At 46.6% G+C, this 27,996-nt stretch overlaps 1 protein-coding gene across 1 annotated transcript; it reads right to left on the bottom strand.

Moving 5' to 3' along the window:
* Positions 1 to 51: 51 nt before the first annotated feature.
* Positions 52 to 27,153, bottom strand: LOC123115302 (putative receptor-like protein kinase At4g00960). Its single transcript, XM_044536492.1, has 8 exons — positions 27,025 to 27,153; positions 26,675 to 26,930; positions 26,317 to 26,551; positions 26,090 to 26,240; positions 25,792 to 25,974; positions 24,505 to 24,559; positions 285 to 366; positions 52 to 202 (listed from the first exon to the last, which is right to left on the bottom strand). The coding sequence occupies exons 1-8, from the start codon at positions 27,151 to 27,153 to the stop codon at positions 52 to 54; spliced, it is 1,242 nt and encodes a 413-aa protein (XP_044392427.1).
* Between the last annotated feature and the right edge of the window lie 843 nt (positions 27,154 to 27,996).

The raw sequence follows: 27,996 nt of genomic DNA, 5'->3' as shown, positions 1-27,996 counted from the left end.
GATGCAATCAAAGCTAACTACTTCTACGGGCTTTCTAAAATGATAGTGCTCTTATTCTTGAAATCTCAAATGGCATATATGTTTCACAGAAGGATAAACCTGACATTCGGGTACCTCGAGCAATGGCCAGCATCTGTCTGATTCAGCTCTCCAGGCATTCCAATACTCTCCAGGCATTCCAATACGACGGGACTCCGAGTTCCTAAAACATTGGCATAGCGAGCCTAGTGTGAGTATAAAAAACACCTTCTTGAGGAAACAGGGGGCATATATAATTTATTAACCTCATGAAGGACCCGTGTTCATAATCCATGGGTTCATCCGAGGACTTGAACCTACTGCTGCTACCATGAATCACGATTGAAGCTGTAGAGGTCACAAAATATATCACAACCTTTTTGTACAAATGAAAACAATATTTCAACATGCTGGTGTAACCATTTAAAGCAGCCCCCTGCTCTGTACAACAAAAGTGCACTTAAACATAATGAATATTACAAAGTGTTGGTACTTTAAGGCATTTGGAATATTTCAAATTGCCAAAACAACTCGGGTTTTTCATTGAGAAATTCATATTAGCGAAAATGAATTCGTAGTACTCTGAGTTTGGAAACATAATTGATAATTATTTTGAAGTCTGTGTTTGAAATTTTTAATAGTGCAACAGAAACTGGTGATTTTTTTGTACAAGGACATTTAATTATTTTGAAGATGCATGCATGTCTACAATTAAATCACATTGAACTGTGTACAATGATCCTCCTTTTACGACAAGTTTTATGTTGGTTGAGAAAAATAAAAACCATCTATCAAAAGTAATGAAATGGTCGAAAAAAGGTACCAAAAGCAAACTATTTGGAAGTACCAAACAGGTGAGGCCAGAAAGTACGGAAAAAAATGTGAGACCAGTAGCCATATTGTTTTATTTATCATAGGGTAGGCAGATTATTTTATAATTGTTTATATGAAATGACTTCATCTTCCTCCAGAATTCGGTGGACCACGAGTCCGAGTTTGCCGGCACCACCGGGCTTCTCAGCGACGAACACAACTAATCCCTCCCTTCTGATTTATAGGGTTCAATTCAAAAATCTCACCAACCAAGATAGATGATGAATGACGGATTTCTTTTGTCTTTTTCAAAAGTACTCAATCAATGTGCTCATTTTCTTTAAAAATTATTTTTTACCAATGCATGCACGCGTGACTAATAAATGACCAAGAACTTTTACATGCATTGGTGATGTATTAATGCTTGCATGAAGCAATTTAATGCATCTTAAAATATGAACCTATAATGGGGAGCAGTGAAATTAAGACTTATAAAATGGGAAAACAAAATTTTGGAGATAGGCCCTATAAACTAGAAGGGAGGGAGTATATGCTTAGTAGCGATGGTTGTGCCTCCAAGCTCTGCCACCATGTCGTGCCTTCTCCCAAGTCATGCATGAACTATAGATCTACGAGTGCCGCCACCTTCGGGGTTGGTGAGCGACCCCTGGGTTTGTGATCCGCTATGATCTTTACTTCTATGTGAGCATCATTGAAATCAACATGCCTAGTCAAAAATGCATTAAAGAAAAGCACTTGTTGGGAGACAAGCCAATAATTATACCTACTGTTTTTGTGTGTTCACATGATTAGGCTACTATCGTAATCCTGTTTTATAGTTTTTGTTTCAACGAAGTGCCAAGTAAAGCCTTTGGGATAGTGTGGATGATTGTTGACTTGATTCTGTGCAAAAACAAAAACTTTCGCGCCTAGTTCTGGAATTCTATAAATTCACTGGAACGTGCTTTTGCTCTGAATTTTTTAAACATGATTGATATACAAATTTCCTACGTTGTCATAATTGTTCAGAATTTTTAGAGTTGCAGAAGTATGGTCATTATTCAGATCATTACAGGCTGTTCTATTTTTGACAGATTCTGTTTTCAATGCATATTTGCTTGTTTTGTAGTTTCTTTGGCTTATATTGGTCAATATAAATTATGGAAATAATAGAGTATATTAAGCATTGAGTGGAAGCAATTATGAATCTTTTCTTGATAGTACCCAAGTGAATGATTTATTTTATTATACTAATGCATCTCATGTAGTCTCGTTAAGTTTTGAGTGATTGAAGTTTGCAAGTTTTGGGTGAGATATCAATATGAATAAAATAAGGAGTGACAAGACCATAAACTTGGGGATTCCCAAGGCACCCCAAGGTGATATTCAAGCAATATCAAAGCAACTAAGCTTGGGGATACCTTGGAAAATATCCTCTCTTTCGTCTTCAACATTATCAGTAACCTAACTTGGAGCTATATTTTTATTCGTTACATGTTATGTGTTTTGCTTGGAGCGTCATTTTATTTAGTTAGATTTGCTTGATGTTATTTAGAATGATGTTTTGTATCTTTTATTTTAATAAAACTGTCAAGGATAGCCTTCATCATGCTTAGTTTGCAAGTATTTGGGTTGTTGTTTCAAAACAGAAAGTTGCACGCTATTGTGTGAATTCTCTAGAAAAGTCAGAATGTGATAAAATGTTAAATTTTGACACAATAAGATATGATAAATTATCTACAGTGTGGTAAATTTTCAGAATTTGTTGAGTTAAATAAGTATGGATCCTTCTTCATCCTTTACAGACTGTCCTGTTTAGACAGATTGTTGTTATGATTGCATTGTTTGAATATGTTTGCTTATTTAATGATCCTATTTCAGGATATGAGTATTAAATGCAGAGGAATTTAGTATGCAATGTCAAATTAGAATTTTAATGATTTGTTATAATAGAGAATGATAAGGCTTTGCTTTGATTTATACTAACGTATTTTACGAGTTCTTGTTGAGTTTTGTGTGGATGATGTTTTTAAGAAATAGGGAAACCGTGATATGGGAGGAATGAAGAAGACACAAGAGCTCGGGGATGCCCAAGGCACCCCAAGTCTCAAGAAGTTTCAAGCATCTAAGCTTGGGGATGCCCCGGTAGGCATCCCACCTTTCTTCATCAGTAATTATCAGTTAGTCTCGGGTGAGCCTAAGTTTTTGCTTCTTCTCATGATATGTGTTATTCTTGGAATGTCATTTTATTTTGTTTTACTTGCTGTTTAATAAAATACTTAAATATCTAAAATTGTTAAATGAGAGGGAGTCCTCACATAGCTTTAAATACTCACTTGATCTTCACTTATATCTTTTTGGAGTAGTTTGTCATTTACTCTTGTGCTTCACTTATATCCTAAGAGTAAATTGTTGAATGAATTGAATATCATAAAGTTGAAATTATTTGTGCTTCATATGCTTGTATCATACCTAGTAGTAGCTTCACATCGGGTTTAGAAAGTGAAAACTATTGAAGCTTGACAATCGCAATATTGGTCATCCAAGCAATTCATGAATGATTAGTATAAGAAAACTGTTCCCTGTGCGTCCCTTCCTCTTCGAAACTGCAAACCACCTCTTTCCCCCCTAGCAAGCTCCCCACCCCCCCCCTCCCCACTGCAGGCAGACACTCCGGCCCCGGCGTCCACCTCGCTCCCGCAGGCGGCCAACCAGGCCCCGGCATCCACTCCCTTCGCCGGCGGCCGCTCGGGCCCCGGTTCTTCATCCATTGGCATGCGCGGGGCGAGTTCTCCATGGCCTCCGGATCTGCCAGCCCTGCTTCGGTGTCTTCCAAGCTGCAGCCCGTCGTCTCCGTTCTTGGGTTGTGTGGCTCATCGGGATCCGCGGGTTCGTCGACAGGAGCGGGAGGCGCGCCGGCTGGTGACAACCCTGGTCTGGCCGCGGGATCAGCCATGCCATGGCGCAAGTTGGGGCCGTCACGCAAGGCTTTATGGCGCAAGAGGAAGGCGCTTCAGAGGCAGGCGGCGGCGGGTGGTGCACGGTCGCGCTTCTCGGCTTCGTCCCCGGAGAGGAGGGAGATCCCGGCGGATTTGTTTGGGCTATGCTTCAAGTGCTTCTGGGAAGGCCACTGCCGGGAAGATTGCAGCTTTCCCCCGTTGTGCATCCGGTGCGGTCCGGAGGGCCACATCTCTATGGAGTGCAAGCGGCCGAGGAGTCCTAGATCGGAAGAAGATCTCCGACGGGATGCTGTTGCCAAGGTAGCATGGGCTTCGCAGTAGTCAATGCAGGCCAGACTCGCGAGCAGGCTGTCGTCGGCGACTAGGTAGACCGCTCCTTTGGAGAGGTCCTCGCCAGTGCTGGTTGACACTGCACCTGCAGGGTTCGGGCAGGCATCGGCTGCAACCACGGCTACCGGTGGCATCTGCGTGCTCCGCAGGACGCCGGAGATGGAGGTCCTCGAGCAACGTTTGAGGCTCGCGGTTGTGGCTTACGTGGGAGGCACCTGGCCCGCGGTGTCATGCCGGGAGGCGGTGGAAGGCTTGTCGGTGGAGCTGCTCATCCCCCTTCATCAATTCTTGGTGCACAAATTCCACCTAGAGGACTTCCTGGTGGTTTTAGCCACATCGGAGCTGCGCAACAGGGCGTTGGCGGCGGGCACCGTCGAGCACGGATTCTTCAAGCTATTCGTCAAACCGTGGCTTAAGCAAGCTCAGGCGGTTACTAGAGTGATGCGTTCTCAAGTTGATCTCATGATCGACGGGATTCTTTCTCATGCATGGATGGCGGCCGAGCTCCTTGGTTCGTTGTGCATGGTGGAGATTTTGGCACCAGAGACGGAAAATCGTGAAGACCTCTCCCTCTTCAAGCTTCATGCTTGGTGTGTCGACCCTGACGAAGTGCCGGTGGCCAAGCGGCTCTGGGTTCCGGAGCTGGAGGTGAATGGCGGGCCGGCAGCGAGGTTGCCGACACCTCGCGCCTTGTTGGAGTATAAAACGCTCATTCACATTGGGAAACAGCGTGACCGCGAGGGTCCAGAGCGCTGGTTGCGGCCACCTAGTTCAGATCGGAGCGGGCAAAGTGGCTTGCCGGAGGACTCTGGTGACTTCTCTGGTCGCGGAGAGTGGCGTGTCTTGCCGTGGACGAGGGGTGTGTGTGATCACCGCGGAGGGGCACCGGTCAGCGGAGCACCTGGCGGCTCCTACACACAGGCCTTGATGGGGCGCATCGGGCCATCGGAGTGGAGGATTCCGCCAATGGCTAGAGACAAGGAGGTGTCGGCATGCGCGCCCGTGGTAACCACGACGGCAGCTGCGCCTGGGACAAGGCTGATGATGTGGCTGCAGCAACACAAGTCTCACCGAGGGAGCAACTGGCCACAGAAGATCCGAGACGAGGAAGTGGGACCCCACCTCACCACGTTGATGCGGTGGCCTACGCGATGCAGCGTCCGCTGATTGGCCCAGTTAACCAGGCTTCTGACCAAGAGGAGACCAGGGTTCAGGCTCTCACCAATGGCAGCACACATATGATGATTGAGGATTTGATTTGCGCGGATCCCAAGGAGGCTGGCCATGCCCAGGTGGAGACATGCCATGCTGCGGCATTGCGGAGTTCAAATCCCGCCTCCCCGACAGCGGCGGATAAGACAGATGAGAGGCAGTTCCTGGAGTTGGATAGGCCGGAGGGGGCCACCACCAAGGCTGGTCATAGTGGGGAGTAACTTAGACTAGTAACATACATACGTTACTAGTCCATGTTACTACCTTCATAGTGGGAAGTGTCATAGGTGTAGTAACATACATGTCTTCATTTATTGCTTTGTAGACTCATTTTGTATTGGGAACCGCTATGTTATGGTAACATATTATGTTACTCTATTTGTCTCTCTCCTCTTTAATTACATGACACATCATCTTTTTTGCTTATGTGGCATCTATGTTACTCCCATTATGACTAGCCTAATCCCCACACCACGGGACCCAAGAAGGAGAGGAGGCAGAGATTCTGTCGATGGGTGTGCCGCTGAGACCCACACTGCAGGACCCGAGGAGCAGATGAGGCAGCAAGAGAGGCTGTCGGTGGGTGCAGCTTCTGATCCCCATGTTGCGGCACTCGAGGAGGAGAGAGTGATTCAGGAGTCACAAGTGGTGCAGCCGCCTAATAAGCGATCTGCAGACAGGTGGGCCCCGGTGCGGGACCTGCTGCAGCACACGATAGAAGAGGGGGAGGTGCGTCCAGACTCCAGAGCATGCCATGCAAGAAACGGGACCCGCGCTACAGGAGTTGGGGACTGGGAATGCGAGCGCTGATGGGTTGCATGCATGCAGGAATCATTGCATGGCGATTTCATTGCAGAGGAAACACAACTCCAGGAGAGGAATCTTTCTGCTAAGGAAATTGCAGCGCTAGGTAACATTAAGGTGTTTTGTGCTGGTCTTCTCAAGAAGCTAGCTCCGCCTCTCCTTAAGGTATTCGAGGGTCTGCGAGGTGTCAAATCGGGATAGGATCCTTTTACGTCGCGCCACACTACACGGTCGGTCTGTTTTGTAGGAGCGAGGAAGACGAAGGCCTCAGCAGCCGAAACGGTCCTGGTGAAGACTCTGGGATTTAACTGCGACTACCTTGCGGTCTCCAAGGATGCGCTAGGTCAGCTACGTACAGTCTTCGACTCACCGCTAAAGGATCCTCTGCTGAGGGCCATCGCGGCAATCTTCGGGAAAGCAATACCGCTAAACCTAGCAGATGAGACACGGAGGGCCAAGCCTCTACTGGCGCAGTAGGTGCGAGGGCACCGGTGGTGTTGGAGTCAGCATTGCCTGATGACAAGCAACGCCTTGGAGTTAGTGTGTTGGAATGTTAGAGGCCTTAATAGTCTGATCAAGAGGAAGGTGCTTAGAGGATTTGTAGATTCTGCCTGTGCGACGATTGTTTGTATTCTAGAAACCAAATTAGAGGTGGTGGACATTTATGTAATATTGCAATGCATGGGACCGAGCTATGATGGTTTCACTTATCTTCCGGCGTTCGACACTAGAGGAGGCATCTTCGTGTCTTGGGATACCACGAGGGTGCTTTTGACAAATTTTGTCAGTGATTCTCATTGCGTCACTGGGTACGTTTCGCCCAAGGAGGGGACGCCATGGTGGTTAACTATAGTATATGGGCCACAGGAGGACGATAGCAAGATCAACTTCCTGAATGAGCTATCGGAGCGTAGATCGCTTAGCCCAGGTCCTTGGCTGGTTATTGGCGACTTCAGTCTTATTCTGCAAGCGACAGACAAGAATAACACCAACTTGGACAGGAGAATGATGTGGAAGTTCAAACGCTTTGTGGACAATAACGCTCTCAAGGAGCTCTTCTTGCATGGGCGCAGATTCACGTGGAGCAACGGAAGGGAGACGCCCACGCTCACCAAAATTGATCGTGCATTGGTCTCCGTGGATTGGGAACTAGAACACCCGGAATGTCTGCTGCAAGCCTTATCCACTGAGTACTCTGACCACTGTCCGTTGCATCTCACGCTCCATGAGCCGATGCATGTAAGGAGGAGGTTCCGCTTTGAGAAATTCTGGGTCAAAATGAACGGCTTCTTGGACGTCGTCAAGGAGGCATGGAAGTGCGACCCAAATATCACAGACCCTTTCTTGCGTCTAGATATCTTGCTGCGAAACACAACTAGAGCGCTTGCCACTTGGGGACAAAAGGAGATAGGAAATATCAAGCTGCAAATTGCCATTGCTAATATAGTCATCATGCGGTTTGACTGTGCCCAGGAAAGCCGCCTTCTTACGGAGGAGGAGATATGTCTTAGAAGAGCGCTTAAACATCTGGTGCTGGGGCTGGCATCCCTATAGAGGACCATCGCTAGACAAAGATCGAGAATAACATGGCTACAAGAAGGTGACGCAAACACCCAGTTGTTTCACTTGGTAGCTAATGGGAGGCGTATGAAGAACTATATTCCTTCTTTGACCATGGAGGGGAGAATTATCACTGATCAGAAAGGCAAGGAGGAGGCTTTCTACACAGCTTACAAAGACTTGTTAGGCAAGGATGAGGCTCGAGAATTCACACTAGATTTGGAGAGACTGGGGATTGAGCCTGTGGACCTCACGAAGCTGGATACTATGTTTACGGAAGACGATATATGGGCAGTTGCCAAGGACCTACCCTCGGACAGGGCACCAGGGCCGGATGGGTTCATAGGTCTGTTTTTCCAGAAAGCTTGCGAAGTGATCAAGGGAGATCTGGTAGAGGTGATTCACAAGCTCTTTCTTGGAAATGGAAGGGGATTCGGCAGACTTAACCAAACTTTGATCACTCTCCTGCCGAAGTCTCCGAAAGCATGCTCAGTATTCGACTTCCGACCTATCTGTCTCCTGCATAGCATGCCCAAGATCGCATCCAAACTCCTGACTGCTAGACTCAGGCCACATATGGGAGAGCTTGTTCAGGTGAACCAGTCCGCTTTCATTAACGGGTGATGCCTGCATGATAACTTTCTTTTGGTGAGGCAAATGGCTCGTTCGTTGCATCGAAAGAGAGCAAAAGGAGTATTGCTCAAGCTAGACATAACTAAAGCTTTTGACTCCCTGGCTTGGACATTCTTGTTCGAAGTGATGAGAGCTAAAGGATTCTCGGAGCGCTGGATATCTTGGATAGCAACACCTCACCACGGCCAGCTCAAGAGTGATTGTAAATGGATGTGCAAGAGACAAGTTCATGCGCGCGAAAGGCCTGAGGCAAGGGGACTTGATCTCCCCCTTGCTATTCGTTATTGCAATGGACGTGCTTACGGCTATTGTTGTCAAGGCGCATGAGAATCGTGTTCTGAGTACCATCAATGGATGCAGCCCGATGCATCACCTGTCTTTGTACGCGGATGATGTGGTGCTCTTCATCAAACCAACTTGGCCAGATCTTCTGCTCGTGAAGGAAACCCTCACCATCTTCGGAGTGGCATCTGGTCTTAAAGTGAACTTTGCCAAATCTGCGGCAATTATGATCTAGGCAGATACGGAGGATGAGGAGCTCGTAAAGTCGGCTCTTCCATGGAAGATAGACACCTTCCCGTGCAAATACCTTGGGTTACAACTTAGCATAAGACAGCTTAAAAGATCCGAGTGGCAACCGGTTGTTGATGCGGCCCTACATATCTTGCCAGGATGGCAAAGGGGTTTGGTGACTAGACCGGGGAGACTTATCCTCATCAACCAAGTCATGAGGGCGCGGGACACTCATCATCTCATGACTGCGGAGGCGCCAAAATGGGCACTAGAAAGAGTGGACAAAGGCTGTCGGACATTTTTTTTGGACCGGGACGGAGGAATTGAGCGGTGGCAAATGTGTGGTGTCTTGGGCCAAGGTGTGCAGGCCAAAACACATGGGAGGATTAGGCGTCATTGACTTATATAAAAATGGCCTGGCTCTTAGATTAAGATGGGAATGGCTCCAACGGATGGATGCGTCCAAACCTTGGCAAGGGCTCGACTTGACGGTGGACAAAAAAGTAGACCAAGCCTTTGGGAGTCTAGTCAAATGGAAGGTGGGCTCGGGAGAAAAAACATTATTTTGGAAAGACTTGTGGTTGCAAGGTGCAACAATCTCAGAGATTGCCCCCCCCCCCCCCCGGTAGTGGCAATGGTTCGCACGCAAGTGGTCAACAGGAGACTGGTACGTGAGGTCGTGGGCATGCATGCTTGGATGAACGATGTAGTGGGTAACCTATGCATAGTAGGTTTGACCCAGTTCATCGGGCTTTGGGAGATCATTTTGAAGGTGCAATTGGAGGAACAGATGGAGGACCGTCCCATATGGGCTTGGAACGATTCGGGAGTTTACACAACATCATCCACTTACAAGATGCTTTGTGAGGGAGGAGTGAGATTTCACTCATTCGGATCCATCTGGAAATGTTGGGCTCCACTGGCGTGTAAGATCTTCATGTGGTTGGCAGTTCAATATCGGCTGTGGACATCAGATAGAAGGACGAGACATGGGTTGCAAGACCAAACTTCAAGATGCTACTTATGCGACCAGGAGGAGGACACGATGGACCACATTTTGCAGCAGTGCGTGTTCCCACGGCAAGTGTGGTTTCGTTGTATGGCCAGAATGGGTTTGAGGATCGAGCTTTGCCCGACAAATGACTCTAGGATGGTGCAATGGTGGACGGAAGCTAGGAAACAAATTCACAAGAAAACTCGGAAAGGGTTCGAGGTGTTCGTGATGCTAATATGCTGGACACTTTGGAACAGAGGAATGCGAGGATCTTCGGATCGTGACAGAACAAGAATGAGGGTGATACGGTCGACATGATCTTCGACGGCTTGAGGACTTGGGCCACGGCAGGAGCGTTTGGAGGACAACTAGTATCCGAGTAGTCGATTAGCATGAGGGAGTGGGATGGAGGCTTGGTTAGGGTCGGTTTGTGACACCTAACTAGCAAATTTTGTAATCTCTTGTACATATTATTCTCTCTTCTATAAAGCTAAGGTGCGCCATTGGCATACCCTTAGAAAAAATATAATAAATAGAACTTTCATATATAAATATATCATCTTGGACATCTTCTATGATTGTGAATATCCATTAATTATTTTCAAACTTGGGCAAATTAGTTGAAGTTGGACAAGGAAGACAATGTAATGAGTTATATTTGGGTATATTTGCATAGAAGTTATATTGTTATGGATCCTCCAACATGGGGTGCCTGTCTGGACCCTTTGCAAGCCAAAAATTTGTACTAAGTAGAGATACTACTTGTGCATCCAAAAACCCTTAAAAACAGTTTCTTGCCATGAGTATCCACTATATCTACCTATGGATTGAATAAGATCCTTCAAGTAAATTGTCATCGGTGCAAAAAGTAATAAAAATTACTCCTAAATATGTATGATCTTCTATTGTAAGGGTAAATAAGTGTTGTAGGAACTTGTGACGGTAAAAAAATAAAAGCAACAGACTGCATAATAAATATTTCTATAACAAGGGGCAATATATATAATGTGACGTAACTTTGCAATAAGAGCTTGCACATCCAAAAAATAATAAGTGCATGACAACCTCTTCTTCCCTCTGTCAAGGGCCTATCTTTTACTTTATGTATTTACTTTTATGCAAGAGTAAATAGTACTGCCTCTCATTTCAAACTCAATTATTCTCTAGTTGGCAAGCATCATGTGGTGGAGAAAGATCCAAGCACATATGGCCAGTCAAATATATTTGATCATGAATTATTATTGTTGACAATTATCTCTATGATAAATGAGTTGGGAGGCGAAACATTAATCCCCTATCTTTCTCTGTGGTATTTGTTCAAAAATATGCTTTGAGTACTAGCAATCATAGAAGACTATATGATGATTGAGTATGTGGAGGTCGTACTTAGACTCTATTGAAAATGAGTTGAATTGCAATTGTTTGGTGACTAAGAACATAGGTTCTTAAGTTTCAAGAGAATGCATTGTTTGAACCATAACATGTGAATTGATTGCTACTTTATCATGATGAGTTTTATGAGATGAACTACTGTTTATGATATACAATGATGCTAGACAAAGTGATTAGAGTTATCATTGATCAAACTTATGCACTATGCTAGCATCACACTTCATAAATTATTTCTTTTATAATTTACCTACTCGAGGATGAGCAGGAATCAAGCTTGGGATGTTGATGTGTCTCCAATGTATCTATAATTTATGAAGTATTTATGCCCATATGGTTTTGGTATAATTTGAATGGAACTAACCCTGACTAACGTTGTTTTTAGCAAAACTACCATGGTGTTGTTTTTTGTGCAGAAATAAAAGTTCTCCAAATACAGCGAAACTTTTTGATGATTTTTTGGAGAAAAAGAGGCACTAGAAACTTCGTGGGACGACCAGAAGGTGAAGGAGGTGGCCACTACCTAGGTGCCTAGTGGGCCCACTGTCGGTGTCAAAACCGGCGGATCTCGGGTAGGGGGTCCCGAACTGTGCGTCTAAGGCTAATGGTAACATGAGGCATGGGACACGATGTTTTTACCCAGGTCCGGGCCCTCTCGATGGAGGTAATACCCTACTTCCTGCTTGATTGATCTTGATGATATGAGTGTTACTAGAGTTGACCCACCACAAGATCGTAGAGGCTAAACCCTAGAAGCTAGCCTATGATAATGATTGTCCTTCTCCTACGGACTAAACCCTCTGGTTTATATAGGCACCGGAGGGGGCTAGGGTTACACAGAGTTGGTTACAAAGAAGCAGATCTAACATCCGAATCGCCAAGCTTGTGTTCCACGCAAAGGAGAGTCCCATCCGGACATGGGACGAAGTCTTGAGTCTTGTATCTTCATAGTCCAACAGTCCAGCCAAACTATATAGTCCGGCTGTCCGGATACCCCCTAATCCAGGACTCCCTCAGTAGCCCCTGAACCAGGCTTCAATGACGATGAGTCCGGCGCGCAGATTGTCTTCGGCAAGGCAGGTTCCATCTCCAAATACTCCAAAGTAAATCTCGAACACTTAAATCATGTCCGGCTCTGCAAAACGATTTTCACATACCACCGTAGAGAGAACAATATTCCACAAATATAATCTGCTGACAACTTTAGATAACGTGGCATCACACCATGGTCGAGTCATTATTTGAACCGTTTTCCCACAACTAGCCACCACACATATTGCGAGGCAGTTTCCTCGGCACGTCTTGTCGAAGCAGAGATCATGTCCCCTTATCATGGGATCCTCATTAATACGGGTACGGGTAACCTAACCGTGCTATTAACGTGGCGCTTGGAAAATAAGCGATTTCATCAGGCAAGCAGGGAGGCGCACCGTTTTCGCCACCTCTATAAAGGGACAAGGATCTCCCATTTTTACCCACACCTTCTTCCTCCTTTACTCATCCATTCTCGCACTCTCGAGCCCCAGCGCCCAAGTTCTCACCTTCTCCGTAGGACCATTCGCAGCATGTCCGGAGCGGGAGGCAAGTGGATGGCCTCCTCCGTTACGGAGGAGAACATTACCAAGCTTCGGGCGGCCGGATACCTAGCCGCAAACATCGCGCACAGGCTTCCGGCAGAGGGATAGATCACCCCCACTCCAAAGTCTCGGGAAAGAGTAGTGTTCCTCTCTCATTTCGTCCGCGGACTAGGATTTCCACTTCATCCCTTTGTCCGCGGGCTCATGTTTTACTATGGGCTGGACTTCCATTATCTAGCCCCAAATTTCGTCCTCAACATCTCGGCGTTTATCGTCGTGTGCGAGGCCTTCCTCCGCATCAAGCCCCACTTCGGCCTGTGGCTACAAATCTTCTGAGTGAAGCTGAAAATCTTGAGCGGCCAGCAAGCGGAGTGCGGAGGCGCCATGGTGGGCAGGATGCCTAATGTTACCTGGCTTGACGGCTCCTTTGTGGAGACCGTGAAAGGGTGGCAATCGGGATGGTTCTACATCACCGAGCCACGCGATGCCAACTGGGCGGTGTCCCCCGAATTCCGATCCGGAATCCCCATGCGGCTCACCTCCTGGGAAAAGAAGGGCCTGGCCTGGGGCGAACCTGTGGAGCTGATAGGACTTCAGAACTGCATTAAAAATATGATGGACAAGAAGATCAAGCTTGTCAACATGGTCCAGGTTATGCTCTCCAGCCGAATCCTTCCGTGCCAAAGACGGGCATTCAATCTGTGGGAGTTCGATCCGGCCGAACACCAGACGCTGCAAGAGCTTTTCGGTACGACGCATAAGGACGTCTGGAAGGTGCTGTTCAAGGCCACCGAAGTACCTCCTCCCACATCAGAGGACTGCGGACTCTGCGCCACGCGGCTCGCCAGTCCGGTAAGTTTTCTGATCATCACTAGATGTACCTTTCCCAGCATATTCATGGGAGGATTTTAAGTCACCATGTTTATCTAATCAGGATTACGTGGTGACGGCGGAGCGGATCGACTGTCCGCCTCAGCTGCCGGAAGATCCAGCAACCGCACTCCTGACAGAGATGCTAGTTCTGGCACCTTACAAGGCGCCGGAAAAGAAGGCCGAAAAGAAGGCCACGGGGACCAGGAAGGGTCTCCGGCGCAAGGTCGCACCGGACGCCTCATCCGAAGGCGATGAGGCTCACTCCTCCCATGAAGAGGAGGAGAGAAAGAAGAGGGCCGCCCCATCCGGGGAGGCTGAAGGGTCTAAGAAGGCGGCCGCGGGGACCAGGAAGGTTCTCCGGCGCAAGGCCGTAATAGACTTGTCGTCCGAGGACGGCGAGGCAGATTCCTCCCGCGGAGATGGGGGGAAACATGAAGAAATTCCCCCTCCCCGCATTGGGGAGGAGAAGAAAAGAAAAGCTGCCCCACAGGGGGAGGCTAAGACGCCAAAGAAGGGAAAGGCGTCCCTTCCGGATCACTCCACCACGGCCGCTTACAGCAAGGAGGAGTAGCTGCCCAGGGGCAAGCCCCTGGCGAGATCGTAAGTATCCGCACTCTTTAATACTTTTCGTGCGACTTAACTTCATAGTTTGTTATAACGCTGAACGCACATATGCAGTCCGGCCAGGTCCCATCCCGAGGTATCCTCTTTGGATGGGTCTCTGAGTGATCCGGCAATGAATTCGCTCCTGACGGCCTCCTCCCCTCGGCCTGCGGATGACACGGAGGTGTTGTCCCAAAGGGTACTGGAGCAGGGGGAGGCGGTTCTGGAGACGCCCCAAGGCAAAATTCCAAACGTCAGGCACATGGGGGGTAAGATCCCCATAGATTATACTGACGAGAGACGCAGAAAGTTTGGCTCCCAGCCGGACACTGCACCGAAACCTCCAAAGGTTCCAGATTCGGGTAGGCAGCCCCTCGTTAGGGAGGGCGAGCCGGCCGTGTTGATGACCACCGTCGTGCCGGAGGTGTCGGATAGTCTGTTGGAAGTGCTTCACGGCGCTTCCATTGATGAAGAGCATCGTACTCTTATGAGTATGGTGATTCAGAAGGTTCAGTCCGCCAAAAGCGGATTGACCGAAGCCTGCACCAGCCTCCTAACAGGCTTTGAGGTAAGTAATCAAAAGTGTGAGAAATTATCACCCAATAGACAGTAGCCCCTGATTCTCTGTTTAGTGTTCGGAAATAAAAGCCAAATGGAGGGTCAACTTTAAACCGCAGGAATCTAACAGTATGTGTCTATGTTAATAAGCAGGCGGTGTTGCTTGCCGCTGCTGCCCGCACAACAGAGGTCGCCGGACTTGAACGGGACCTGAAGCAGGCCGAAGAGGAGCTCAGCCTCACGAAGAGGCAGCTCAAAGAGAACAAAGGTGAGTGATGCCCCGTCCATGTGTCATATATAGGAGAAAAAATTGGTGACGCTAACAAAAAGCGTCATAATTTTTTAATAGGGGCCACGACCGAAGTGGCGGCCCTGAAGAAAGCGCTATCCGAGGCCGAAGACAAGGCGGCCACGGAGTGTATTGAGCGTGAAAAGCAAGATGCTAGGGTGGGCGAGGTACAACAAGAGCTCCAGGAGCTCGGCAAGAAGTTCGAGTCCTTGGAGCGTGACTTCAAGACGCAAGAGTCTAAGCTTGCAAAGGCCCTTGAGAGCGCGAAAGACGCCAAGGCCGAAGCCCAAAAGGCCCAATAGGAAATCCAGGCAGCCAAGAAGATAGGGGCGGGTAAGGCATTCATTATGCAAAGCAAGCATGTGGAGGAGACATTTCTTTTACTTACCCGAATTCGGAGCTCTCCAAGGGCATTCACAGATCTGCCACGCAGCATATTGGATGCCACGGAGTTCTACCGTGCCGAAGAGGGGAGCTCGACGGAGAAGCTGTTCTGGTCCCAATATACTGGAGCCGAACACCCAATGCCTCTGAGTGACCAACTGAAGCAATTGGTTGAACTCCACAGGGCGGCCGAAGTGGCCATGAAGGACTTCATAGTTCGGATGTGGCCTGGTGAGCCCCTGCCCGACAGCTACTTCGGCCTTATAAAGCGGATGGTAAATGCCTGTCCGCGGCTTGAAGTTATCAAGCAATCTGTTTGTATTGAGGGTGCCCGCCGGGCCTTTGCCCGTGCGAACATGCATTGGGCCAAGCTGGATGCAGAGAAGCTGGTGAAGGATGGACCGCCGGAGGGCAAGGCGCATCGCTACCCCGAGAAATATTATGATGGCGTTATGAAAGGCGCTCGTCTCGTGGCCGATGAATGTACCAAGGACATAATCTTTGAGTGAATGTACTCATGTCGTCTTTGTAATATGAAAACCAATTTGTTTGCGCTATATGACACTTTGTTGATTTAAAATATTACCTTCTGTGCGGCTGTTTATAAAATTCTGAAAGTAGGCTAGTCGTCGGCTTCCGCCTCCACGTAACTAGTACTGGGGTGTTCGTGGAAAACCCAAACACTCTTTATCCAAATTTTTGGTCCATTAAGGAGGTGTTTGGCGCAACGAACAAGGCAATCGGACTATGCGGCTTTAAAACTCTCACTTAGCCATAAAAGTCTACAATTATAAATTTCGGCGAAGCCCCTAGAATTGACCTGATTATAGGTGGCGATTTGCATTTATTATATATGTATATTAGCATTTGAGCTAACAGTTTGATTATTGTTCAATTTAAATGAACGGTCAGATGGAGTGGTCTCCATTAGATGGGCCAATTTAATCTTTATAACTAAAGTATATCAGTGATAATATGAGAGAGAAATCTTATAATTGTATTCTCACCACTAAGGATAAAAAGATAGTTGACTTGTTGTGTTGGTGATGAGCTAGAGCCGAGGGAAATATCATTATCACTACATGTAATCTTACTTAATGTGCATATTGCATTGTTAGCGGTCTTTGGGTGGAGCATTAGCTATAGATATTCGGAAATTTACCGATCCATGGATTTGTAGACATATTGCCTCTATAATATAATCACAACACATGTGAGGTTTGTCATATAACTTTGAACATTCATCCGGCATGCCTACACTTATATCTATGCAACGTTATTAGTTGGAGGGATGTACTACTGAATTTATGTACTCCAGTCCAATTTTCCTCATAAAATAGCAACTAATTTTCTTTTACATATGTGCACTTCTATTTTATGCATTTATATATCGCAAAAACATAGAGCTACATCCAACCAAATAGTACACTCAAAATTTGCAGCAACTAGCATCGCGAGTGAACTTGGCAACCTCACTAGAATTATTGAGGACACAAGTGAAGTTGTAGTTGTCCTGCAGGGTTGATCATTGAACTAGAACACATTTAATCCCACATACCGATGTTATGGTTTTTCACCAAAGAAAAAGTTACCAATTGCTACAATCTTCTACATTTAGAGGCCCAACAACTTCTACCCAGCGAAGTTCCTTGTAGTAACAAGGCCCTAACTTGTCATATAGCATTTGTGTCATTATTTTAACTTATTCCCCCACTTGACGCTCCCTGTTTCACTTCCCTAGTGACGGAGGGTGAACCCTAGCCACCACAAGAAAGCCCCCTCCCCCTACCATCTCTCGTTGCCGCTTCCGCCGGCTTTGACCATGTGATCGCCATCCTAAGGAAGCATGCGTGATCGTGGCTAGGGAAAACAAGCGCGAGTAAGGGCAATGACTGATTTGCAACGACGAGAGGTTGCCGAGGTAGCAGACCCTGCATTAGGCTGGGGGTGGAATGTGTCTAGGTGCGACATATCGAGGGATTCTACGGTTTGATTAGATCGGGTGCCTGCAATTGCATGACTAAACGTGCAATTATCACCTTCGGTGGGTATTTGGTGTAGATCACATATGTGTTGTGGACTAACATTGTTTGTTAATGCCATAAAAGGTATGTTATTCCATAAGGTTGCAACCAAAGGTATATGGTGACGCCAAAACGCATCTCCCGCCTTAACTGTGTTTCTGATTTCTTAGATGATAACGGTGCGTGGCAAGTGGATCGGTTAAGAGAGAACTACAAACACAAATGCAGAGTAGAGTTGCAAATCGGTTGAGCAATTATAGCTGCTCCGAGAGAACTACAGTTGTGTGGTTAAACTCGGTTCCACTTTGTATTGAGGGTATGTGGCCTCTTGATTGTAACACTATTACCTTGCAATACATGTCCCTTTACCCCGCAAAAAAGGTATATGGTGACCCCCAATTACAAAAGAGAGAAGAATGACAGGATACTTCATGTGTATATCTTTTCCCTTCGATTTTGAGTCGTAGTAAAGCCATACTATTAAGGGGGGTCACAGTGATGAATTTAGAGTGGTAACTTAATTGCCTACGTATAGCCAAATACGTACACATCCTAAAGTTTCATACATATGCCACTATAAAGTCCTCAGAGATACACTTTGGTAAAAACACCATTTGAGACACTTCTGTGTGGCCCCAAATATTATGCGAAAATTCTAGTAATGTCCCGGGCCATCCAGAATTCAGATAGTGGACTGGAGACGCTTCCAGCAAAGGTGAGTAGCTTCCAAAGGTGCTAGGTTACCGAAACCCCCTCGGGAACCTTGTCTGGAGTCCGGGCCGGTTCGGAATTCTGACAGTGTTCCAAAGTGATTTTCGACCGAGATCAGTAGCCTCCAGTGTTGGCTTGCACCGGAACCTCGTTTAGAATCCGGGTAGGCCGGATCCGCTTCCGGAACTTCTGGAGTATGTTCCGGATTGTTGAAGCATGCTTGTAACAGGTAGAAAACCCATGTTTAAAAATGATGTTTGCATCCCTAGTTGGTGCAGATGCCGGGGAAGTGAAATTCTCCCCCAAAATTGTTGGCAATGGCGAGGATCAGATCTGGTCGAGACTGATCTGGTCGTGCTTCTTAAGCATCAGTCTCGAGCTCCGGGGTGAAAACCCGATGACCTTGTTGGTTATATCTGGCAATGGCGATGCTTATTGTGTCGTTACCTTGTGTTGAAGGAATTGCTCGGACTTGCTCAAATTTGTTCTTCAGGTTGAAACCAATGATCCGGCCTTTGGTGGTTGAATCCGGCGTTGGCGGCGCTTGAGCATCGTTCCCTTCTGAACACGTTGTTGTTGGAGAATCCTTCTCGTGGTATTGGTGATATCAAGTGATTGTTGGTGCAGATATGCTTGCTGCTGTAGATTGTTGGTATCGCTTCAGAGTTTTTCTTTTTCTTTTACTCCACCAAGGCATAGCTTCGGTCTTGTTCGACTTTGCTAGTTGCCGGTGTGATTTTTATCTGTGCGCATTGGTGTTGGCTGTGTGCATCCTAACTATGCAGAGGCGGAGTGTGTTGCTCATTCTGTTTGTATCTCCTTTATGCTTCATTTTGAGCTAATAAAATTGACCTTTTGTCGGAAAAAAAAAAACCACCTCTTCCTGCCCGTATAGAAGAAAGCGCTGTTGAAAGTTTTTTGAGCTACGTGTTGCACTAAATCAGAGGTGGCGCACTCGCTCGTATAGCAGAAAGCCCTGTGGAATGTTTTTTCACGGCATTTTCTTAAGGGCATCTTCAAGGGATATACACCTATTGTCTGTGTTAAATATCTGTGGAATGTGCCTCTTTTGTCCGTCTTCATTTCCGCAGGCATTTCGTCCAACAGCCGGTGTGCGGAGGCGCCCACGGCCCACGTCCAGCAAAAACACACACACACCGATAACTCCCAGCAGGCAGGCACGCCAACGATACTCAGCACGCACGCAGGCGACAACCAGAGGCATGGGCAAATGCATGGCTGGTGCACGCGCACACTAGTACACACACACCGCACACACCGGCACGCACGCCATGGCTGGCCTGGCCTCCTAGACCCGCCACACAGTAGCTCACCTAAATCGCAGAAACAACCGCGCGCGTGTCCGCCGGGAAATGGCACATATGACCTGGGACTGGGAAACAAGGATACATGGACGCGAGGTGCACGCACGCACCAGCTCCTCACAAAGGTTACGCCTCGGCCACCGCTCGCAATCGATGCGCATGGAGCTCGTGAGGCTATGGTCCGCTCAGCGAGGTGAGTGCGGAAAGGTGGGGTTGCGGCCGGCCGGAGCCACCGCACGAGTGGTGCTAGCTCAGGGAGGCGGGTCACCTATAGGCTATAGCTTACGGGGCAGCTTGCGCCTGGGACGAGACAAAGCTCGGGAGAGAGAGAGAGAACCTCGCTGGTGATGTCCGACACCCCCCCCCCCCCCCTGCCTCCCGCGGCGCTCCCGCGAGCGCCCGGGGGAAAACCCTAGCGCCGCCTCCAGCCGCCCCTTCCTCGAGCCTCCCTCCCCTCGCCGCCGCCTCGACGTACTGGCGGGCAAAGCCCGGCCAGTGCTCGCGGCGCCGGGGCCCTCTCCTTCCCTCTCTCGGTCCGGCAGGTGCGGGCTTCCGGGGCGGGCGGCAGCGCGGCGCTCGCTCGGGGCGCGGCGGCGTGGCGGCAGCAGCTGGCGGCGGCAACACGAGTTGTGGGCGGCGGCGTGAAGGGACTGCAGCGGAGGTGGTGCGCGGAGGGCTCCGGAGGCGGCGTTCGGCCAGATCTGGGCCCTGCCGGCGAAGGCCGCGGTCGGCGTGGGTTGCGGGCGTCCGCCCCTACCAAGGCATCGGCTGGTGGTGGTGGAGGCGCAGCGGCGGTGGCTGGTGGGCGTGCTGGTCGGGATTCGGTCGTCCCGCCGGCTGGACGACGACGACAGGGCAGATGGGCTCCCCGGTGAGTATTCTTGGCGTTCGGCGGTTGTACTTGGGGTCCCCCTTGCCGGTGGTCGGGTCTGCGTCGGTGGCCTTGCGCCGTGTTGCGTCGGCCGCCGCGGTGGGGCAGCACAGGGGTGTGTCCCGCGGGGAGGCTGGCTGGAGGGATGGGTGGCGCCGACATGCACGGGCCCCCGTCACTGGCACAGGGGTGTGCCGGTCCGGATGCGTCCACTCCCCCACCTCCCCCTTTCCCCGGCCGCGTGTTGGCTGTCCCTGCTTCGGTGATGTTCAAGGCAGGATGTATGCTGCGATTCGTCGGTCAGTGGTGTTCCTTTGGTGCAAAGTTGATCTCTTTGGATGGTCTTGGGGGTGTCTGGATGTTGGGCGGCGGCCCTGGAGGCGGGAGGCGTGGTGGTCGGGGGTGGAATCTGCGTCTCAGGTGCGGCGGGCAGCCATGGTTTCGCGGGGGACATGCCTGCGGGTGGTTGGCGGAGCAGGGGTGTGTCGGCGGGGTGCGAGCACCGGGGTTCATCACTTGCCCAGTTTCTGGCCGTCGGTGGCGGCGGCCGTGGACGTCGTATCCTTCTTGAAGGCTCCGTCGCGGTGCTCCCACCCCCTGCGTTGCTCCGGGTGAAAACTTGATCTACGGATTGGACGGTGGAGGCTATCCGTGGGCGTACCCTTCTGGGAGGCACCGTCTTGGAGTCCTTGCTTCGCCATGGTCCATCTCACCCCCTCGGTGGCTCCAAGTGGTTCTTCATAGCTCATATTATGTTTGCTTGGTTGTGTCCGAGTGGTGTGATGGTGCTCGGCACCTTTGTATCTAGCCTTGGGTGTGTTCGGCGTGTGTCGTGGTGGCGTGTGTGTGTTCGGCTTGCTCAAATGTATGTGATGATGTTTGCTTTATAATATAAAGCGGGGGAAAACCCTTTTCGGTAGAGAGAGAGAGAGAGAGATAGAGAGAGAGAGAGAGAGAGAGAGAGAGAGATTGGAAAGAGAGGACCTCCCCGACCAGCCACCGTTTCCTCTCGTTCCCATCGATATTCGGTGAATTTCCTCAGCCGTTTTTAAAAATATCTCAAAGAATTGCGATTGAAATTTTGTTTCCTTGTTTTGCAGATGACTCTTTTCTTTATGCTTACTTGTTTTATGACGACTCTTCGTTGGATGAGGATGACAAACGCGAATCAAATTTCACAAATTGTGATTTTGAAAGGATGTTTAATTATATGTCTGAAACAACATTATTTGAATTATTATGTTGATAGAATAGATATGCATATGCCATTTGTATGCTGGTTTAAAGAGAACTAGAGAAAAAAAACAGATTTTAGAGGAAGATGTAGGGATCTGCTCAAACACATGACGTGCAAATCTCCCCTAAATTATGTAGACAGCCCGTATATGCAAAGTTTATTAAGGGGCTTGTTGGAGATGCTTTAAACCCCTACACCCGCCCGAGTCGAGGGGCGGGGTGGTGGAGTCCGAATGTCCGACACATCAGACTTCGGTAGCCTACCCACCCTAAATCCTACCCCTGGACTCTCTCTCTCTCTCCCCCTCTCTCTCTCTCTCACCCCCTTCTTCTTCTCTATTTCCGCATAAGGAGCCCATCGCCATCGGTGCACCCCCCCCCCCCCCCAATCCTGACCCGGCCTTTCCGGACCTCTGCTGGTCCACCCCTATTGTCGCCGAAACCAGCCGTCGCCCAGCTGCCCCTGCCTATACCCTCCATGGCGGACACCACACACAACTATTCATTCAAATGCTATAACCAATTTTTTACCCTTTTTATTGTTTACTTTGATGAGAATGAGTACTCGTACACCGAGTTCATGGATTTATCTTCGTCAGATGAGGATGAAACGACGATAATGATGGTGGTTCTTGAAGAAACATAGAATGCAAAGGAGCATGTTCTCAATTTCAAGGTTTCAACCCTAGGACATCAAATGTTGAATCGACGTCGAGCATGGGGCCGCGGTGATCTCTTTGGCGATTACTTTTCCCCTGATGCACTATTTGAGTTTTTTCCACCCTTGCTACAGGATGCAACATCCATTATTCTTCCGCATCATGGACGATGTCAGGGCCTTGGGTAATTACTTCAAGCTCGGGGGGGGGGGAGGGGTGACATTGGCTTGCTTGGGTTCTCTGATATCCGTAAGTGCACTACTGTTGTGAGGATGCTTACTGATGGAGCAGTTGCTGGCCATTTGGATGAGTACCTCCAGATTTTTGCGAGCCAGAGCACATTCTTTGAAGGAACTCTCGGATTCACTACTGTAGTGTTGAACTTGTTTAGGCTGCAGTACTTTGAAGGAACTTTCGGATTCACTACTGTAGTGGTGTACAACAAGGCTCATGGCACTTGGAGAAACAAAAGAGTTTCCAAGTATGCTCAAATCCCCTAATTACATGCAATGAAAATGGAAGAACTACCCCTATGCTTAACAAGGTCAATAGCAGGGCCATGTTAAAAAGGCCACCATATTCTTTAAGCTATTGCATCACAAGACCTCTGAATTTGACAATCTTTATTTGGCATGTCTTGGTCTCACAATGACATCAACGTGCTCTAACGGTCTCCATTGTTTGTAAGGTTGTGTGAGGGCAATGCTCTGAAGTGCAACTATACCATAAATGGCTATGACTACAACATTAGGTACTACCTTGCTCATGGTATATGTGCTCACTGGGCGACATTTGTCAATACCATCTCTAATACAATTGCTACCAGAAAATCTCACTTCACTGCATGGCAAGGTGCTAGAAAGAATGTGGAGAGGGCATTTTGAGCATTCTAACCCATTTTGCAGTTGCTCACGGACCTGCTAAAAATTTAGAGACACTGTGGGAGGTTATAACATCATGTGTGATCATGCACACCATGGCTGTGGAGGATGAGGACGAGACAGTTTACAATACTCTAAATTTTGAACATACCGGTGTACCTATCAAGATTCCATATCAAGAGGCGGCGACGTTTCAACAATTTCTCTAAATGCATCATCTGTTTCACAATCAAACAACTCATACCAAGCTTCAGAATGATCTAGTGGAACATTTGTGGACATTTTTGTTAAGCTTCATGCACTAGCCAACGTAACCAAAGTTTGAACTGATGGAACAGGCTAGGCAACCCACATATACACTTCAACACCCCTCTCACGTGTGGCAGGGGAAGTCAACATGTGAATAGACTGAGAGATATATCTCAAGATGCCTATACATGACCACATAGGGAGCAACAACAATTTTTGGATATATTGTAAAAGGGAGGACTTGAACTCAAGACCTTAGGCCCTGATACCATGTTAAGCTTTATGCACTAGCCAACGCAACCAAAAATTTGAACTTTTGGTTGCGTTGGCTAGTGCATGAAGCGAATTTTTGGTTGCGTTGGCTAGTGCATTAAGCTTAATAGTTTCATGTGGACAATTAGAACTATTTTATTTGGAAAGTTTATGTTTGGATTATAATATTTATGTTTGAATTATTGTTGCATCAGAATATTTATATTTGAATCATTGATGTATTGTATTTATGTTCAATTATTTCCAATATTTGAAGAAAAATGACTTAGAAAAAAAGAAAGGAGGGGCAAACCGATATGGGATATTTTGGATATACCATTGGAAGGCTGGCGCCTGGGCATTTAAGGGTGTCATGATCGCCCATGGAGATACCCTAAGTAGTCATTAGGTGGGGTTGGATGGGGTAGGGGAACATGACAAGCCTCTTTTGACGGTGCTTTGGAAACCTCTTTTAAGATAATAATGTCATTAGGTGGCAGGAGGATTTTTGTGTGTTGGCGTTAGATGGACCCCGGCGCCTACATGTTTGGATGTATCCGCAAATAAATAGGGACGCTCATGTCTGTATTTGACTTGAAGATACTCTAACCTCTCTAGCTCTATGCATAGAAGGGACACGACACTTTGACCAACCATGCCAACTACCGTGTTGTAGTGACATTTGCCGAGACTATTTGAATCCCCATCATTGTTCCATATTCAAATTTGCAAACTTCTGTAAATAGGCTACCCAAGCAAAAGTCTTGCATTGAGGGAGATACTTGCCTGAGTTATTGTGATGGTTATAAGCGGAGGCCTTCCTGCTTGATAAGTTGGTAGCCTGTAATGTCAACAAAAAACCTTGGAGGTTTAGGCAGTCCTAGTGCTCCAAGTTGTATTATATCTAAAACATGCCACGTAGTAAAAAATCTGACGTGGTATCATATTTAACGAGGAAAGACATTAGTGCTATATCTTAATCAAAATATAGCTCTTAGCATCAAAACCAAGAAAACTAATGTTTTCTTTCACAAACCATATTGAACGAGAATAATTTTAGATATTCTAAGATATATAATCCATTGGACAAGTTGTGTCTAACACACATTTATATCATATAGCTTAAGATATAGTGCACTGGAAGTGCCCATAGTCCATGTACCTAGAGGCCTCTCCTAATACGGTACTATTTGAAAAATGTGTGCCTTATAGTTGAGCAATATTTTAGTGGTACGTTAAACCAGTTTTCAATTATCAGTGATTGACAGGAAGTTGTTGCATGCATGGAACAACAACTGACACACTAATCAAAAAATAGTTATTCCATCTTTTCCGATTTGTTGGGCATATTTCAAAAATATTAGAAATCAAGGCAGTGTATGCGGACACTGAATAAGAAGGAACAGTAACATGCCCTAGTTAGTTCATATGTAGTGATTTAATGCACCTCACAAGTCTGAATCTAAAAATGCGACGCAGAGGAATATAAGAGGGATTAACAATCTGAAAATGCGAAAGAATGAGATAGACCAAACAAACCAGAAAGAAGGGACTAGGTGGCAAACTCGCATGAATATTTTTGCATTTATGGTATATATAGTATTCACCCCATCCGAAAATAAGTGTTGCTGACTTAGTACAACTTTGTACTCCCTCCATAAAGAAATATAAGAGCGTTTATAATTGTTCTAAACGCTCTTATATTTCTTTATGGAGGGAGTACTAAAGTTGTACTAAATCAGCGACACTTATTTCGGGATGGAGGGATTAGTTGATATGTTTTGCTTAGTTGGGATAGATATTCACGGTTTAATCTTCTAGTAAAATGTTGTGCTCGGAAATTATTACAAATCCAACTATTAAGTACTATCTACTTACTTAATCCCTTCCAGACTATGAAATGCCCGTGTGGGTCTTATAAACCGCTAGGAAGGTACAACATCTATAGACACACTTAAAACCCTAATACCAAATAAATTTGGAAGAAAAATGTTTTCATTGTTGTAGCACCATTATATCATAAAGAAGGAAGTCCAAATGGCTAGACTGAAAATATCACTAATCTTTCAATACCTCAATTGTAAGCGACAATGCTTCAATATCAATCCTATTAAGTTCATCGATGATCTCTATTATGGTTGGTCTTTTATGTCGGTCATCCTGCAGACATCTTAATGCTATTCCGATGCATGTTTTAACTTCTTCCCATGTTTGTAATGACATTGTTGGATGTAGCTTCTGCCATTTTTCACATACCTGGAAAATTGAAAAAACAATGTTCACATGTTGCATAGATGTACCAAGGCAGAATAAGACCAAACCTAAATTTATGAAATACGAGTATTCATGATTCAGAAACCCTTTTTCTTACAAGATCGATCATTTTTTCGGAAGGAACACTTCCAGAATCATGGTAGCTCTGGCGTCCTGTCATTATTTGTATGATAATAGCACTCAAACTAAACACATCATATTTTGGTGAGATTTCTTGTTCGTTGATATATTCCGGTGGCATGAATCCCCTGCATAGTATCATATCCAATTATTTTGCAAATAGTTATATTATAACTGCATATTTTTCATAAGGTACCAACTCACATTGTCCCCATCATTCTTGTTGTGGTGGTAACGGTTTTTGTGGAAGGGAAGATCCTTGATATACCAAAATCTCCAATTTTCGGAATCATGTCGTTTCCCAACAATATATTTGCCGGCTTTAAGTCTAGATGGTAAATGGAATCTATATGTCCGTTATGAAGATAATTTAAACCCTGACAAACTCCCTTAATTATCTTGTAACATGTTTGCCAATCAGGCCTACACGGCTGCTCATCTGTAGATATAAACATGAAATGTATTCAATGATGTCAACTGAGAGATTGAAAGAGGTCATAAATTAGGTATAATGTTTCTTTTCATGCAAAAAAGACATAATCTAAGTAGAGCACTGTCATACCAGAAAGGTGACTCTCAAGATTTCCACCGTGCAAATATTCAAAGCAGAGAATTCTTATTGGCTCATGAGCAAAGATATACTGTCCATTGTGCATAACCCAACTAGTACCGGGATGGTAGCAATAGCCAAAAAACTGTACAATATTTTGATGACGGGCCCTAATAATGTTATTGAACTCGTTTATAAATTCCTTGTCGTTAAGCCCTTTGTGAGTAAGCTTCTTCACAGCAATCACAATTCCATTGTCCAATACTCCCTGTTCAGTATTTCTTGTTCATATGGCACATTGGTTCTTGAAGTTTACAGTAGCACAACAGTTAAGAAAATAGAAATGTAATTAACACTCGCACCTTGTAAACTACTCCAAACCCACCCTCGCCAATTATGTTGTCCTCGGAAAAATTATTCGTAATACGTTGTAGGAATTCGAGTCGAAACTCCCTTGGCTGTGGACTTGCATCCTGTAAACTGCTCTCCATTGTATCCCTGTATCTTCTGCTGTCTAGGACGAGCCTCCACGTCCCATCCGTCTAATAACACAGAAGTCGTTTCAAATTGATAAGCTGAAAGTTTATTCTTTTTTGATAAAAAAATCGAAAGGTTGTATGAATAATTTTCAGAAAGAACAGACATGTTTCTGATTTAGAAAGGAATAAATATGTCGCTATATGCCTTGTTCTTTTTACAAAAACCAACTCGGACGCTCTGATATTGCTGTGTTAGGATTAACAATCTCAATTTGACCTACTTGCTGAGATGCGCAGCATACCTTGATTAGGCTGGCCGGCAGCAGGCTAATAAAGAAGAAACAAAACCTGTAACAACGAGCTAGCAAGCTCAAGAACTGATAATGGAGGAAAACTGAAGAAATGGAAGCAGTTAGCTAGCTGCTTTCTTCGACACAAATCGAACAAAATGATAGAGGGATTAACAGAGGAGTCCTTAGGAGTAGTCCCGGACTAACCTGGAGAGGGCCTTTGTGAAGGGGGAGGAAGAATATGTACGAATGCAGATGCGACGTTAATCCCTAAGGAGAATGCTTCCACGGCCGGCTCGTATGACCAGAGAGGCAAGAGGAGGGTGTTAGAGAGGACGACATGCAAAACAAGTTTTGATTGATCGAGATGTCGACCTGGAAGAAAAAAAAATCACCTTTGTACCTTGGCAACACGACAACTTGGTAGCCCCGAAAGAATCGACAACAAACGGTGCAAATTAGGCTTGCAGTGACAACTTGGACTTCAAAAAAAAAGTGGCTCATAAAGAATTATATTTTCCAGTCGATGAGTAATATGTAATAGCCATCCAGCAATGAGCAGGCG

Source organism: Triticum aestivum, chromosome 5B (assembly GCF_018294505.1).
Source record: "Triticum aestivum cultivar Chinese Spring chromosome 5B, IWGSC CS RefSeq v2.1, whole genome shotgun sequence".
NCBI lineage: Eukaryota > Viridiplantae > Streptophyta > Magnoliopsida > Poales > Poaceae > Triticum > Triticum aestivum.
Note: the sequence above shows the minus strand (reverse complement) of the source record. Positions and strands in the feature narration are given on the sequence as shown.

Bases quoted from the DNA above. Each gene is read 5' to 3' on its own strand.
- LOC123115302 (XM_044536492.1), bottom strand. From the start codon at position 27,153: ATGGAGAGCAGTTTACAGGATGCAAGTCCACAGCCAAGGGAGTTTCGA. The intron at 24,560-25,791 runs GTATTGAAAGAT...TTGACATTACAG, and splicing joins CATTGTCGCTTACAATTGAG to GCTACCAACTTATCAAGCAG. The intron at 203-284 runs GTTAATAAATTA...CCAATGTTTTAG, and splicing joins GAACACGGGTCCTTCATGAG to GAACTCGGAGTCCCGTCGTA.